General features: G+C 45.1%; 1 protein-coding gene and 1 long non-coding RNA gene across 2 annotated transcripts; one reads left to right on the forward strand and one right to left on the reverse strand.

Annotated features, from left to right (window-relative positions):
- Positions 1–6,691: 6,691 nt before the first annotated feature.
- On the forward strand, positions 6,692–7,509 carry LOC132457582 (uncharacterized). Its single transcript, XR_009525727.1, has 2 exons — positions 6,692–7,163; positions 7,261–7,509. It is a non-coding gene; the product is annotated as an uncharacterized LOC132457582 (long non-coding RNA).
- A 484-nt stretch (positions 7,510–7,993) lies between these two features.
- On the reverse strand, positions 7,994–9,453 carry LOC132457583 (putative nuclease HARBI1). Its single transcript, XM_060051837.1, has 3 exons — positions 8,558–9,453; positions 8,299–8,457; positions 7,994–8,216 (listed from the first exon to the last, which is right to left on the reverse strand). The coding sequence occupies exons 1-3, from the start codon at positions 9,199–9,201 to the stop codon at positions 7,997–7,999; spliced, it is 1,023 nt and encodes a 340-aa protein (XP_059907820.1). The 5' UTR covers positions 9,202–9,453; the 3' UTR covers positions 7,994–7,996.
- Between the last annotated feature and the right edge of the window lie 4,646 nt (positions 9,454–14,099).

Raw genomic sequence — 14,099 nt, forward strand, 5'->3', positions numbered from 1 at the left:
AACTATGCCCCACTCATCAAGAAAATAGAAGATGATTATAAACGATGGAACAAGTTACCACTCACACTCATAGGCCGAATTGCTACAGTCAAAATGAAAACCCTCCCCCAGATTAATTACCTATTCTCAATGTTACCGACAACCCCAACAGACAATTGGTTAAAGAAATTAGACTCTCTCACCACCCACTTTTACTGGAAAGATAAAAAACCAAGGATAGCTCTCTCAACACTCCAGAACTCAAAACACTTAGGCGGACTGGAAGCACCCAATTTCATGCACTATTTTCTGGCAAATCAATTACAATACCTATATAAATGGACTCAACAACAGACACATTCCAACTCATGGCTCGATCTTGAACAAAAATTATGTTCCCCCAACTCAATCACAGACCTCCCCTTTCTACCACAGTCAATCAAAAAAATGGACTTCTACCATAACATCACAATATCCACAACACTGATAGCCTGGTGGAAAGCCCACAAAATCACCAAATCATCACTAGCCCCGTGCAGGCATACACCCATCTGGCACAACCCGGACTTCCGTCTGCACAATACACCGATCTATCTCCCCAAATGGCAGCAAAAGGGCATTACCCACCTCCATCACGTTTTTGAAAATCACGAATTTATGTCACTCAAAGCAATAATTCAAAAATTTGGGATTGGGACGGACCAATTTCTCCACTACCAACAGCTTAAAGCCCTAATCAAATGCAAATTAAAATTAACCAACACCCTACAACCTTCCAAAACCAGCAAACAGTTACTGGACATACCCAACAACTCCAAAACACTTATATCAAAACTCTACAGAATCATCGCCTCATCTAACCCCACAATAACGCTTCCGAAAAACAAATGGGAGGGCGACTTAACTCTGTCTCCCGACCCCGATTTCTGGACCCAAATCTGCAGAAACGTCTTCACTATGACCACCAACACTAACTTACAACTCATACAATATAAAACTATCCACAGAACACACATCACTCAGAGTAAAATGTTTAAAATGGGTTTATCTGACACAGACACTTGCTCACAGTGCACTTCGGGGAGCATTGACACCTACTTCCATGCAACTTGGCTCTGTCAACCTGTTCACTCTCTCTGGACCACAGTAACCAACACACTATCTTCGGTCCTGGACTGCAGAGTCCCACTGTCTCCAGCACTCTGTCTTCTAGGAGACACCTCAGATTCCCCCTTCCCCTCAAAATACAAAACCCCAGTCCTTGTCTCTCTAGCTATCACCAAGAAAATAGTCTTTCAAAACTGGAAATCTAAATCATCTTGCCACTTCAACCATTGGACCAACTTAATCACAGAATTCATCCTGACAGAAGAAACTGCTGCATATAAAAAGAACAATATCTCTGCCTTTAAAGAAATCTGGAATCCCCTCATAACATTTCTACAAATTCAATAGTTAAGGTAAGCCATGTACATTCGAAGCCCCCCCCCCCCCTCACCCCCCCTCTTCCCCTCCTAACTCTCTCCAGTTCCCCCCCCACACACACACGTTCCCTTTCCCCAAACAACACCTTATAGCTACACACTTGCATATACCTACCCTACACACATAGCACCATACTCCTCCTTTTAGACCACATCTACCACTCCACATTTCTCCACCATTTGTCTCTGTCTGCCTGTCTGACTGTGCGTCCCTGTGTCTGTCTGTCAGTATGTATGTTAAAGCTTGTTTCTGTGTTTTTCTTTCTTTGTGTCTGTTATTTTACTTTTTTTTTTTGTGTGTCTTGCGCACTTGGGTATATGGGTTCGGAGCCACTTCAATCTCATTTTTATTTTATTTTTCATTATTATCATTATTATCATTATTATTATTCTCTCCTATTTCTTACTTTTGTAAATCAAATTTTGTTGAATAAAAATAAAGTTGTCCTCCGAAGAGGGGTGGTGGGAGAAAAAAAAAAGAAAAAAAAAAAAGGGCAACCTAAGTCGAGGAGGGCATATGGGCAGTTGCCCAAGCAACCTGAGCAACACCCCTGTGCACGTCCCTGAGCACCGGAACAAACCACTAGAATGCGTAAGAAGGGAATAAAGGCATCTGGTCTTTGGCCAACAATGGAAGCCCTCCCTCTTCTCACCGACGCACCCATCCCTCTCTCTCTCTTACTTTCTCTTTCTCTCTCTCTCACTCCCCCCCCCTTTCTCTGTCTCATCTTTTCTCTGTATCCCTCTCTACCCCCTCCTCCCCGTCTCCCTCATTTTTCATCATGGCCTGTCATTTACCTTTCTTTCAGGGATTTACTCCCTCACCTCATACATGCGTCCCTTTGCTCCATTTCCCTCTCTCTAATTAGACCTCCTCTTTTCTGCTGCTCATCTCCTTTTCCTAGCCGCCGGGTCTGGTGGACGTGAAACCACAAGTTTTTCTGTGCACAAGGACGGCCTGTCCTACCTATTGTTATCCTTCCTGTTTCCCTTGTACTAATATTTATTGGACGCCAACTCCTCCTTCTTCCAAGCCACAACCTTGTCTCCTTCCTCCTCCTCCCCCTACCCCCCCCCCCCCCTACCCTCCCCCCCCCTCCTCCTCCTCTTCCTACGCTTCTGCTCCTGTACGACACCAGTCACTGGAGGTAGAACAAGTGTGGTTATGCAACCAAAAGGTCCCCAGCAGCTTCTCCCAGCTTTAAGTGTTGAGGTGTCCCTGAGCAAGACACCTAACCCCAAACGGCTCCAGACATGCTGGCGGTGCTATGCACGGTTAACATCGCCGTCAGTGGGCGAATGGAAGAAAAGGGAGGAACTCTGCGTAAAAGCCCTTTGAGCAGGCTCAGGTGAGAATAGTGCCTGAAAAATGCAGTCCATTGAAACTACTCTCTCCCTCTAGCCTGGCCGAGGAGGATCCAGCTGTCGGCTCGCCTTACGACAAAGACTCCATGGCCATCATCCGTCTGAATAACACCACTGTGGTGTACCTGAAGGAGGTCACCAAGTTCCTCGCCATGGTCTGCTTCCTGCGAGAGGAGAGCTTTGAGAGGAAAGGTCAGAAAACACACAGTGTGTAGTGCCCTGTGTCCCCCTCTGCAGTGTCTGCCCCTCTCTGTGTCCGTCTCCAGACTGGTAGTCATATGTTTGTCTGGATGGCCCCTATGTTTTCGTCTCAATCCCGCCAGTATTTGTTTGAATGTCCCTTCTTTGTATTTTTTCCATCCTTGAAGTCTTGCGTTTATCTGGCCGGCCTCTCTGTATTTGTCTCCATCCTGGGATTCTTTTCTCTGCAGTGAATGTCCTCTCTGTGTCTGGCCTAGTGTTTTTTTTTTTTTACAGCCTTAGAGAATGTGATAGCCAATAATTATAGCAAATGTACACACCATGTGGTGTATACGTTATTTTATATTTCAAAAGTATTAAACGCAACTGCCTACGCAGATGCAGAGTTGTTTGGAAAACAACCTGCGGGAGTATGCAGAATTAATGGTCAACTAATAATGTTTTTAAAAAAAAAAAAAATACAATGATGTAATGATCCAATCAAACCCAGAAAGAATACAATTCCTACTCAATGTTAAGTGCTTATGACCTATTTTAGTGGGAAATGGGTCATATTAGGGAAGTACAATGTGCTCTAAAAGCCTCTTATTTAATTGAGACAGACAAGTACTGATTTACAACACTTAACCCTGGATTGCAGCAATTAAAGAAATCCCTAGAACTCTTAGACAAGAGCATGTTTACATGTCGGCCACATTTCAGCTCAACGACAAAAATGACAACTAGATGAATCAAAGAAAGTGCAGTTTATATAACTTTAGCGACACCTTTGGCAACAAGCTGTACTTTATTTTGCCAGTGTTACGAACAGTGTTGCCTAGTTTGTAACACTCATACTACTGCAATTTCAAGTGCTTCATTCCATTTTCATTAAAGGTCCCATGACATGAAAATCTCACTTTATGAGGTTTTCTAACATAAATATGAGTTCCCCTAGCCTGCCTATGGTCCCCCAGTGGCTAAAACTTGCGTTTGGTGTAAAACGAGCACTAGCTGTTCTGCTCGCCTTTGAAAAAACGGAGGCTCAAGTGCGCTGATTTGGAATGTCTGTGTTTAGGACGTCATAAAGCATGATGACGTCCTAAACATCATCATGCTCCTCCCCTTACTCTGCCTGGCCCGCCCAGAGACGTTGGCCCGCCAATGAGACTCGACCGTGCGAGCGCCACATGTGTGTGTGTGAATACACACACTGTAACGCAAGTGTTTCTTGTCGGTTCTTAGACGTGTCTTGTATTTCCACAACGAGACTGTTGTGGGGGTTATCTGAGCCATGGTTGAGAAGGAATTGGGGGAAAGGAACTTTGGCTTTGACTCGCTGAGGTACATGAACTGCGACATGCCGCCGGTTGCCGCGAGGCACCATCGCCCGGCAGCGGGCAGCCGGCAGCAGGCAGCCGGCAGCAGGCAGCGTGCGGTTCAGTCGACTTCAGGTTGATGTGAAAGTGGAAGAACCAGAGACGTCGCAGAACCCGACAAAGTCGTTTGTGATTCATAATATCGTCTGGAGGTGCACATAGCTTTTTGCCGTGATAATATGTATTATATGATATAGATATCTATGTATTATATGATATTATTTAGATATAGATCTCCAGGGGCCGGTTGCACCAACTGGGCGTAACTAAGCCTGGTCGTAACTGCTAAGTAGGTCTTAGTTACGACCTGGCGTTAGAATGGAACTAACGCCGGTTGCACCAACGGGACTTACGACTGGTCTCAACTACGCCCGGTCTTAGCCATGCGCGGCCATGTGAATGTTCCATGTGATGCGCATATCACCGCGTTGCTAGGATACCTCGTGACAACAGCTGTTTACTATTTTACCAACATCCGACAAACCGACAAATCCGACAAACCGACATGATGGAGGAAAACAGAAAGAGAAAAGTTAACTTCACCGACGTTGAAATTAGAAAATTAATACAATTATACAGTGAGAATAAGACGGCACTGACTGCCAAGCAGACCAATGTCGTAACAAACAAAAGTAAGCAAGAGACATGGAAATTTATAATGGAGAGTCTGAACAGGGGCCGGTTGCACCAACTGGGCGTAACTAAGCCTGGTCGTAACTGCTAAGTAGGTCTTAGTTACGACCTGGCGTTAGAATGGAACTAACGCCGGTTGCACCAACGGGACTTACGACTGGTCTCAACTACGCCCGGTCTTAGCCATGCGCGGCCACGTGAATGTTCCATGTAATGCGCATATCACCGCGTTGCTAGGATACCTCGAGACAACAGCTGTTTACTATTTTACTTGACATGCTGTTGGACACCGAAATAAATAATTAATTCGTTCACTCATTGTCATTCATCAATTGTGTTAATGCCTAACAATAAAACACTGCAAATGAATATAATTAAAATATGTATTTGTAATGTCTGGTTTACGACGAGCAGGCATTTAGACGGGAATGGTTCTTTTTGACAGAAGCAATGCATTGAACATCATCAAATGAGCTAAATTTAGTTGTTTTGAGACTGTATGAGATATTTGCTTAATTTGTCGGCCTATATAAAACATAAACATAGTTAAAACAACATTCGCAACTGATTATAAGTTGAGAACGGACTAATCGGCCAGCGATATCTTCCCGACAGGCAGTCGATCTGTGAACACTGATCATATCGCCGGCTGTGCTTTGAAATGCAGTTAAAGGACAATTCCGGTATTTTGAACATTGAGCCCCCTTTCTGGTTTGTTTAGGATGAAATAGAGTGGGTGACACCGAAATTTGAACTATTAGTCCTTTCTCGGGTATTTGGCTCATTTTGAATCGCTCCTGCCTGCTTCACAATGGTTGTCTGTGTGCATACACAAACCTGTCAACCCAGCAACCCTAAACGTTCGTTTTCAAAAATGTGCAAGTAACCGAGTGGTTAGTGGCATTCGTGAAGTTAAAAAAAAAAATATCGGCGCAATATATGTTTTCCATCCGTGTTAGTTGCTAAATTGAACTATTTTTTCAGATGCCTCACAACCGCATATAAACTTCCGCACAAGGTCCCACTCCGTGCAGCACCTACTTTCGACTTCCGTCGGCATCTGCCTGCACTTCCCACAGCACACCACCCGCCCGTGATCCTGGGGGGACCGCTTCAGCCGGAGCTTCAGGCGCCTCCGTAGCCCTAGCCTCCATCTCACGTAGCTCCGCCGTCAAAATCGAGTGCGTCCTCCAGAAGCCACCTTTCATAATCCATTTTCAGTGATTTTCTATGTGATTTTCCCTAATCCGAAGTGCTCACGGTACAAGACTTCAAACCAACGTAAACAGCCCACCTTTCCGGTTCGGCGGAGTAATATCATCGTGCAGTAATGAGTCTTCCAACTGAAATCAACTGGCGATAAATGTGCAATAAAACACGACAGAAATCATATATTGCGGCGATAATTTTTTTTTAAACTTCACGAATGTCACTAACCACTCGGTTACTTGCACATTTTTTGAAAACAAACGTTTAGGGTTGCTGGGTTGACAGGTTTGTGTATGCACACAGACAACCATTGTGAAGCAGGCAGGAGCGATTCAAAATTAGCCAAATACCCGAGAAAGGACTAATAGTTCAAATTTCGGTGTCACCCACTCTATTTCATCCTAAACAAACCAGAAAGGGGGCTCAATGTTCAAAATACCGGAATTGTCCTTTAAGTGAAGCGTACTGAGCAGTTGCATTGGATTGGATGTAATTGCTATAGAAACAGCCTGGAATTTCAACTCTACGCCTGCCCCTGACCAGGCGTAGGATTTACGCCTGGTCTTAGTGAAAAGAACGCTAAGCCCAGTTGGTGCAACCGGCGTAACGGTTAGGTTGGACTTAGAACGCCAAGTTACGACCAGGCGTAGTTACGACCAGGCTTACGCCCAGTTGGTGCAACCGGCCCCAGCTGTTCAGACTCAGGCTGTCATCGGACGGATGGTGACATAAAAAAGAAATGGAAAGACCTCCTGTCCCGGGCCAAGAAGGACGTCTGCTCTAAAGCACCATCCCACTGGCGGTGGTCCTCCCCCGAAAACATCACCCTATAGTGACATTATCGTCGCTATTTTCGGGGAGGATTCACCGGCCTTCGTCGGGTTGGACGGGGTGGACAGCGGATGTCCTCAACCGCCGGAGCAGTTGGAAGAAGGTATGTAGCCTAGCATATTTATTGAGGATGGTTTGTTAGTTGAATAAGCAGGACTAGCCTTATTGCCCAGAATTAATAAATTCACATTTTGTTTCAGACTTGGAAAGTGCCACTACCAGCTCAACACCACCACCACCGATAGAACCAGCAGTGGCAACCCCTTCCTGTCCATCCCCACCCCCGGCAACGAAGCGGAGGAGAAGTGAGGACCTTCAACAGGTCCTCATGGAGAAGGAAATTGTCCGGGTGGAGAAGGAGACCATTAAATTAGAGGCAGAGACCAAAAAAATCCAATTAGAACAAATTAAATTACGGCTCCAAATTCATTTGCTCCAGCAACAAATTAGGCCCCAAACAATTATTTTTGAAGACCAACCGTGACCATCCCTGTACAATGTAAATAATGTAAATAAATATTTTAGAGTTAGGATAATTGTTTGATTATATTTATTATATTTATTTATTATATTATTATATTTATTATATTATATTTCTGTGTTTTAATGTTTTACTTTTTACTGTTCAAATTAAGATTTACTGTTCAAATAAATATTCATTCCAATCATTCTTTCATTCATTTTCGTTCATCAATTTTTTTAATGCATAACAATAAAATACAACGAGCAGGCATTTAGACGGGAATGGTTATTTTTGACAGAAGCAATGCAGTGAACATCATCAAATGACAAGGAGCTAATTGAGGTGTTTCGATTCTGTAGGAGAGATATGTTCGAATAAATAGAAGAGCTGTCACCGGATTTACAGTTCGTGTCGGCCTATAAAAAACATATACATAATTAAAACAATATTTAATTATCAGTTGTAAACAATATTTACAACTGATTAATGAGCTGAGCACGGACTAATCGGCCAGCGATGTCCTCAGGCCGAGTGGCTTGACGCACATCTTCCTCGGGGACTGCCGGTGGCTGATGGTGTCTGGGGAGAGGGATTCTTTTGGCGATGCAAATGTTGTGCAGAACTGTGCACGCTGCTATTACAGTGCAGACCCGTTCTGGGTGCATCCGCATCTCCCCATGAAGACAGTGAAACCTAAACAAAATAAGAAAAATTACATCTATATCTAGATATTTTTTTATGTCTTTTTAAGGGATGCATATTACTTATGGTTTACCTGCGTTTGAGAACCCCGATACATCTCTCAACAACTGACCTAGTTGCGGAGTGTATGGTGTTATACCTCCGTTCTTGGTCAGTTGTTGGAGCAATTAGCGGGGTCATCAGCCACCGTTTCAGCGGGTATCCACTGTCCCCAAGGAGCAGCCCGTTGCACCTATGAAAATATACTTTAATTAGGTTGCTGTTCATTACTTAAAGTGAAGCTCAAATTGTTTCAGTGTAGCTGATTAGAAAAACACTAGGCTATAGCCTACCTTCCTTCCTCGAAGTCCTGCAATAACGCACTCTCCCGGAGGATGCGGGAATCGTGGGTGGATCCAGGCCATCTCGCCACCAAATTAATGATGTTATAATTTGCGTCACAAGCTATTTGTACGTTAATCGAATGGTAACCTTTTCGATTAACGTACAAATACTCGTTCTCATGTGGGGCCTGGATCTGCACATGTGTCCCGTCTATGCAGCCCACGATCCCAGGCATACCGGACGCCTGGCGGAACCGTTCCTTCATCGCCGCCGCCTCTTCCTCGTTCGGGAGGTGGACGTAACGAGCGATGCGGCGGCTCAAAGCCAGGGAAACCCTCCGGATTACCCGACAGGCGGTCGATCTATGGACCCTCACCATGTCGCTTACAGTGTTCTGAAAAGCCCCGTTTGCGAAAAAACGAAGCGCAATCAGCAGTTGCAAGGGCGGTGGTAGCGCTGCATTGCGGTCCGACACGAACTGTAAATCCGGTGACAGCTCTTCTATTAATTCAAACAGATCTCTCCTACAGAATCGAAACCTCTCAATCAGCTCCTCGTCATTATAAATGTCCAATGGATTGCTTCTGTCCCTAAATACCCTTTCCCGTCTAAATGCCCGCTCGTTGTACAACCTATGGATAATACGTGCCATATTAGCGCTGGATGGATTGATTGTAACGTTTTTTTTTTTTATTGTAATTGCTATGGAAACAGCAGAAATTTCAACTCTACGCCTGCCCCTGACCAGGCGTAGGATTTAAGCCTTGGTCTTAGTGAAAAGAACGCTAAGCCCAGTTGGTGCAACCGACGTAACGGTTAGGTTGGACTTAGAACGCCAAGTTACGACCAGGCGTAGTTACGACCAGGCTTACGCCCAGTTGGTGCAACCGGCCCCTGGACTGTAACGCAAGTGTTGTACACTTCCTTGTTATTTGGATAACCGTTCTGCTTTTGGTGTTATGGCGCATAACACGTCGGACTCTCGTCTCTGGTATTTCTACAACGAGACTCGTATTGGGGGTTATCTCAGCCAAGGTTGAGAATGAATTGGGGGGAAGGAACTTTGGCTTTGACTCCCTCAAGAACATGAACCACGACATGGAGGAGAAAGGGATTGTTGGCGGCGAATGTCTCCTGCTTGAGCCCCGCTGAGGGACCACCGCCGGAGGCGGAGGTGCCCAAGCGCTGCCCGGCAACGATCCCTTTCTCCTCCTTGTCGCGTTTCAGTCTACTTCACATTGATGTGGACGTTGAAGAACCAGGAACGTCAGAGAACCCAACGCGGTCGTTTGAGATTCATAATATCGGCTCACACAGCTTTTGGCCGTGATAATATATATTATATGAAATAGATATCTATGTAGGCTATATGATAATATTTAGATATAGAGCTCCAGGACTCCCGTGTGTTCTAGAATATTTACAGAACATGGCTAAAGGCTGCGTGCGCCTCGCCATTGCAATACATCCACTGTAAACAGAGCGCATGGTACCGTGGCTGCAAGCTGCTCAGGGCCACACCCCCACCCTCCTCCTTGACCCACCTCGCTCCTCCTCATTTGCATTATAGCAACAGACGCCAAAACAGCGCATTTGGGGGAAGCTCAATGTGCGACTGGCTCGGAGTAGCTGTAACTCTGCACCACGGCTGAATTTCGGGAACGTCTTTGAATACTGTGTTAGTTGCCCACTAATACCTATATTAAAGAATACATAAAATAGCATGTCATGGGACCTTTAAGCTCAAAAGCCACTATATTACCTAATTGGGCGATAGAAAGTGCCTTAAGAGACATTCATAAAGTGGAAATTCTTCAAGGCTGTCACTTTATTATCTGTAGCTATTTGTTATGAGGAAAATAGGAGGCCATGGTTCAAGTCTTTAATTGTAGGCAAAACAGGATTAGTTAGGGTTCAAGAGGATTATTTTTACAAAATTATTTGTCAGGAGATCATTCAAAAGATGCAATCAATCTGTGTTTTTAATGCAGCAAATCGACCGGTTACGAAAACAGTGTGATTATTGATTTTGGGACTACGTATAATTTATAAATACATACCTAATGGTTTAAATTACACGTTTGTTGAGAGCCAATTTGGTGCCTGTAATTTCATGACTTTGATGTTGTTATTGAGGGCATGAACTGGTCCTACATTTTTAAAGGCAACCTTGATCTGTCTGGTATCCCTATTATTATTTTGTATTGAAAGGATTACGCTTTTTGTTGAACGTTGAAGCATACATAATGCATACATTTGATAGCTTTTAAGTCATTATCATAGATAATACAAGATAGCATCCATTGGAACAGTCAAGTCAAGGGTGACAATTTGTCTTTTACGGAACATCTGCATTCGTTTTGGAACCAGTCGCCAAAAAAAATCCATATTTTGAACATTGAGGGCAGGAGTTCAATAGCCAAAACTCATTAGAACTAGAGTATGCAGAAACCAGAGAAACCAGCTAGAGTAAGACAGAATTTTGAGGTACCCGACCGAAAAGTTCCCACCCCTCCCGTCGGGCATACTCCAAAGCTGCTCCCCCAAAACGCGTGACTAGCTTGCTAACTTTAGCAATAGGTCTGCTTAGCCTTGTGGAAAACTCGGTTCATGCGTAATGGGTGAATTCATGCGCAAAGCCTGCACAGGCAGAATGTGCGCAGGTAGTGTGTTTGTCAAATAGGCAATAAGAAATATGAAGGAAAAGGAAAAAGTGCCTCTAAATTAATTTGCCTACCCTTGCTTTAAAGTGATTTTGGGGGACAACAACATTGAAAAACTGACTTCCCAATGGCATACCAGAATCACTAGATGACCTTATCGGCACGATAAGGAGTACTGGATTCAAGTGCAGCTTGTAACTGCAGCGTATGGACCAAGATTTTGGCAATGATTTTTTCAATCTGAACTCTACTGCTGAACTTCAGAATTTGGGGAAAATGCAGGTCATCCAGCTAACAACGTTGACAAGTACCGCTGCGTCCTCTGCTTCTGTTTCATCGGATGACTGTGTTTCACTGGCATCAAACGACACTATACTGCTTTCATCCCCCGAGTCTCTGTCATCTCGAACCAAGCAGTGGCCAGAGGAATTTCCAATTCCTCCATTTTCCTATGACACAGAGTTGCAGTTAATGAAAGGTAATTGAGTGCCGGGTTGGAAACAAGTTGTTGATCTCGAGCTCCCGAATAAAATCAAATATCTTGAATAGAGTAGTTGAAGAAATTTACCGATATAAGGCCTACCCGGAGGATGCACATTTCTGCATAGTTGCAGAGGCCTTAATGAAAAAGCACCCTTGTTCAAAAGACCCTGGCTCATTCAATGGCTGCTACGGCTGGAAACAGCGACTCAACTCAAAGTGCTGGGGTGTCCAGAGCTGTCTATTGAAGATAGCATCTTCAAAAGACAATATGGTTTAGTAGTATGGTGTGCAGTCAATGTTAAACAGCTCAAAAAAGCTGGACCTTGCTAGCGACCGGTTGCTTTGGTCATCTAGGATGACGTAGGCCTCGATAGCTTTGTCTGGTTGACCTTTAGGATGTAGCTTCACAAGACAAATCTTGGAACATGACCAGCCAACGTTTCCTGTGCCACAGACCTCTGTGCAGTTTGAGTTAACAGCTTTAATGGTGCTGCTCTCTTCCTCCTCCCTGCCGTTGTGTGGTGGAGTTGAATGGGCCTTGACTTGAGGTGCAGGTCCAGGGTGCATGGTAGAGTCGTGATAGGTGCTATCACACTCCAAACACTTAGCAAGCTGAGTAGTTGAGCCACAGCACTTAAAGCAGATTCCTTTTTCTTTGAGAAAGGCCTTTCATTCCCTGAAATCAAAATCACCGACGGATGCTTTCCCTGCTAAAAAGGTGAAGGGACCAAAATGAGCCGAAGCCAACTTCTATCCATCCTTCCCTACTGGAGAAACTCAGGACAGCATGGAAAAAGAGAGAATAGAACTTCTCCCATAAAGACTCGATCACTGATAAGTATGAACAGGATTTATTTAAATAACGACATGGGAATATTTTGCATGGTAAATCTTTGGCATGAGCCCCGTCACTGATCCAGGGTGACGTGCGGACTCGGCGTATCCTGCCAGGACTAGCAGGGGCGGAGCCTTCCCCTGGACAAGTAGACTGAGGCCGACCTGGTGGTGGTGGGGTGGATGGAGGTGCGTTGAACGAAGACCTGAGCAGCAAAGACATATGTTAGACTACTCTTTATAGAGCAGGTGTAGGCAGGTGATTGGTAGCTGGTGATTGGTGGCCAGCCGCGCGTGATTTGAGTCCTCCTGGTAGAACTACCAGCAAGCTTAACATTTCTCCCATAAAGACTCGATCACTGATAAGTATGAACAGGATTTATTTAAATAACGACATGGGAATATTTTGCATGGTAAATCTTTGGCATGAGCCCCGTCACTGATCCAGGGTGACGTGCGGACTCGGCGTATCCTGCCAGGACTAGCAGGGGCGGAGCCTTCCCCAAAAGAGAGGACGTAGGCCTACGCCGGAAATAGGTAATAACTCGGCATGTCCTGCCGGGACTGGCAGGGGCGGAGCCGACCCCAAAAATAGAATAGCGAAAGGGGGTAATGAGACCATACATACCTGCGTAGAAGAAGTGGACAAGGATCTATACTGCTTCTGGAAGATAAAAGGCATACCCAATATACGACATATTAAGAGTCAATCATACATATCGTAAAACGATAAGCTTAAAACCGTCAGCGAGATCGATGAATCACGTAAAAGCAGTTGACATGAAATGAAACGAGATCAATTAAAATTTAGAGCACTCTGCAGCTGTTACGCAGCGAGCCACGAGTGCTTTCGTACTGTACCAACTGCCGTGGTCGATTCACTCTCCGGGGTCGCTGCGTGACCCGAGTGCTTTCGCGTTGAACCACCGACGTGGTCAACAAACTCACGAGTGCCCTTGATGTGCCACCGACGTGGTCACGCACTCACCGGTGTTGTTGCAGCAAGTATTGTGAACTTCTATGTTGAACACCGACGTGGTCAACGAAATCACGAGTGCCCTTGATGTGCCACCGACGTGGTCACGCACTCACCGGTGTTGCTGCAGCAAATATTGTGTACTTCCGTGTTGAACACCGACGTGTTCAATGAACTCCGAGTGCCCTGCACTTGAGTGTTTGATATTATGCCACCGACGTGTAATTAAATTTGCATGTGCCCGAGTTGTGCCCACCGACGTGGTCAACGCACTACCAAGGTTGCTGCAGCGAACGTAGAGTTCTGTGTTGTACCGCACCGACGTGCGCAACGAACTCACGAGTGCTTGAGTTGTTCCCACCGACGTGAGCAACGCACTCACCGGGGTTACTGCAGTCAAACCATGAGTATTAGATAACGTGCCACCGACGTGGTCATACTCATGAGTGCCCGAGTTGTTACCACCGACGTGGTCAACGCACTCACCGGGGTTGCCGCTGCAACCTTGAGTTTTATTTTCCTATTTACGCCACTGACGTGACAGCGAACTCAAGAGTGTTTTCTAGATGATCCACCGACGTGGTCACACTCGCC

Source organism: Gadus macrocephalus, chromosome 5, assembly GCF_031168955.1.
Source record: "Gadus macrocephalus chromosome 5, ASM3116895v1".
In the NCBI taxonomy this organism is placed as follows: Eukaryota; Metazoa; Chordata; class Actinopteri; order Gadiformes; family Gadidae; genus Gadus; species Gadus macrocephalus.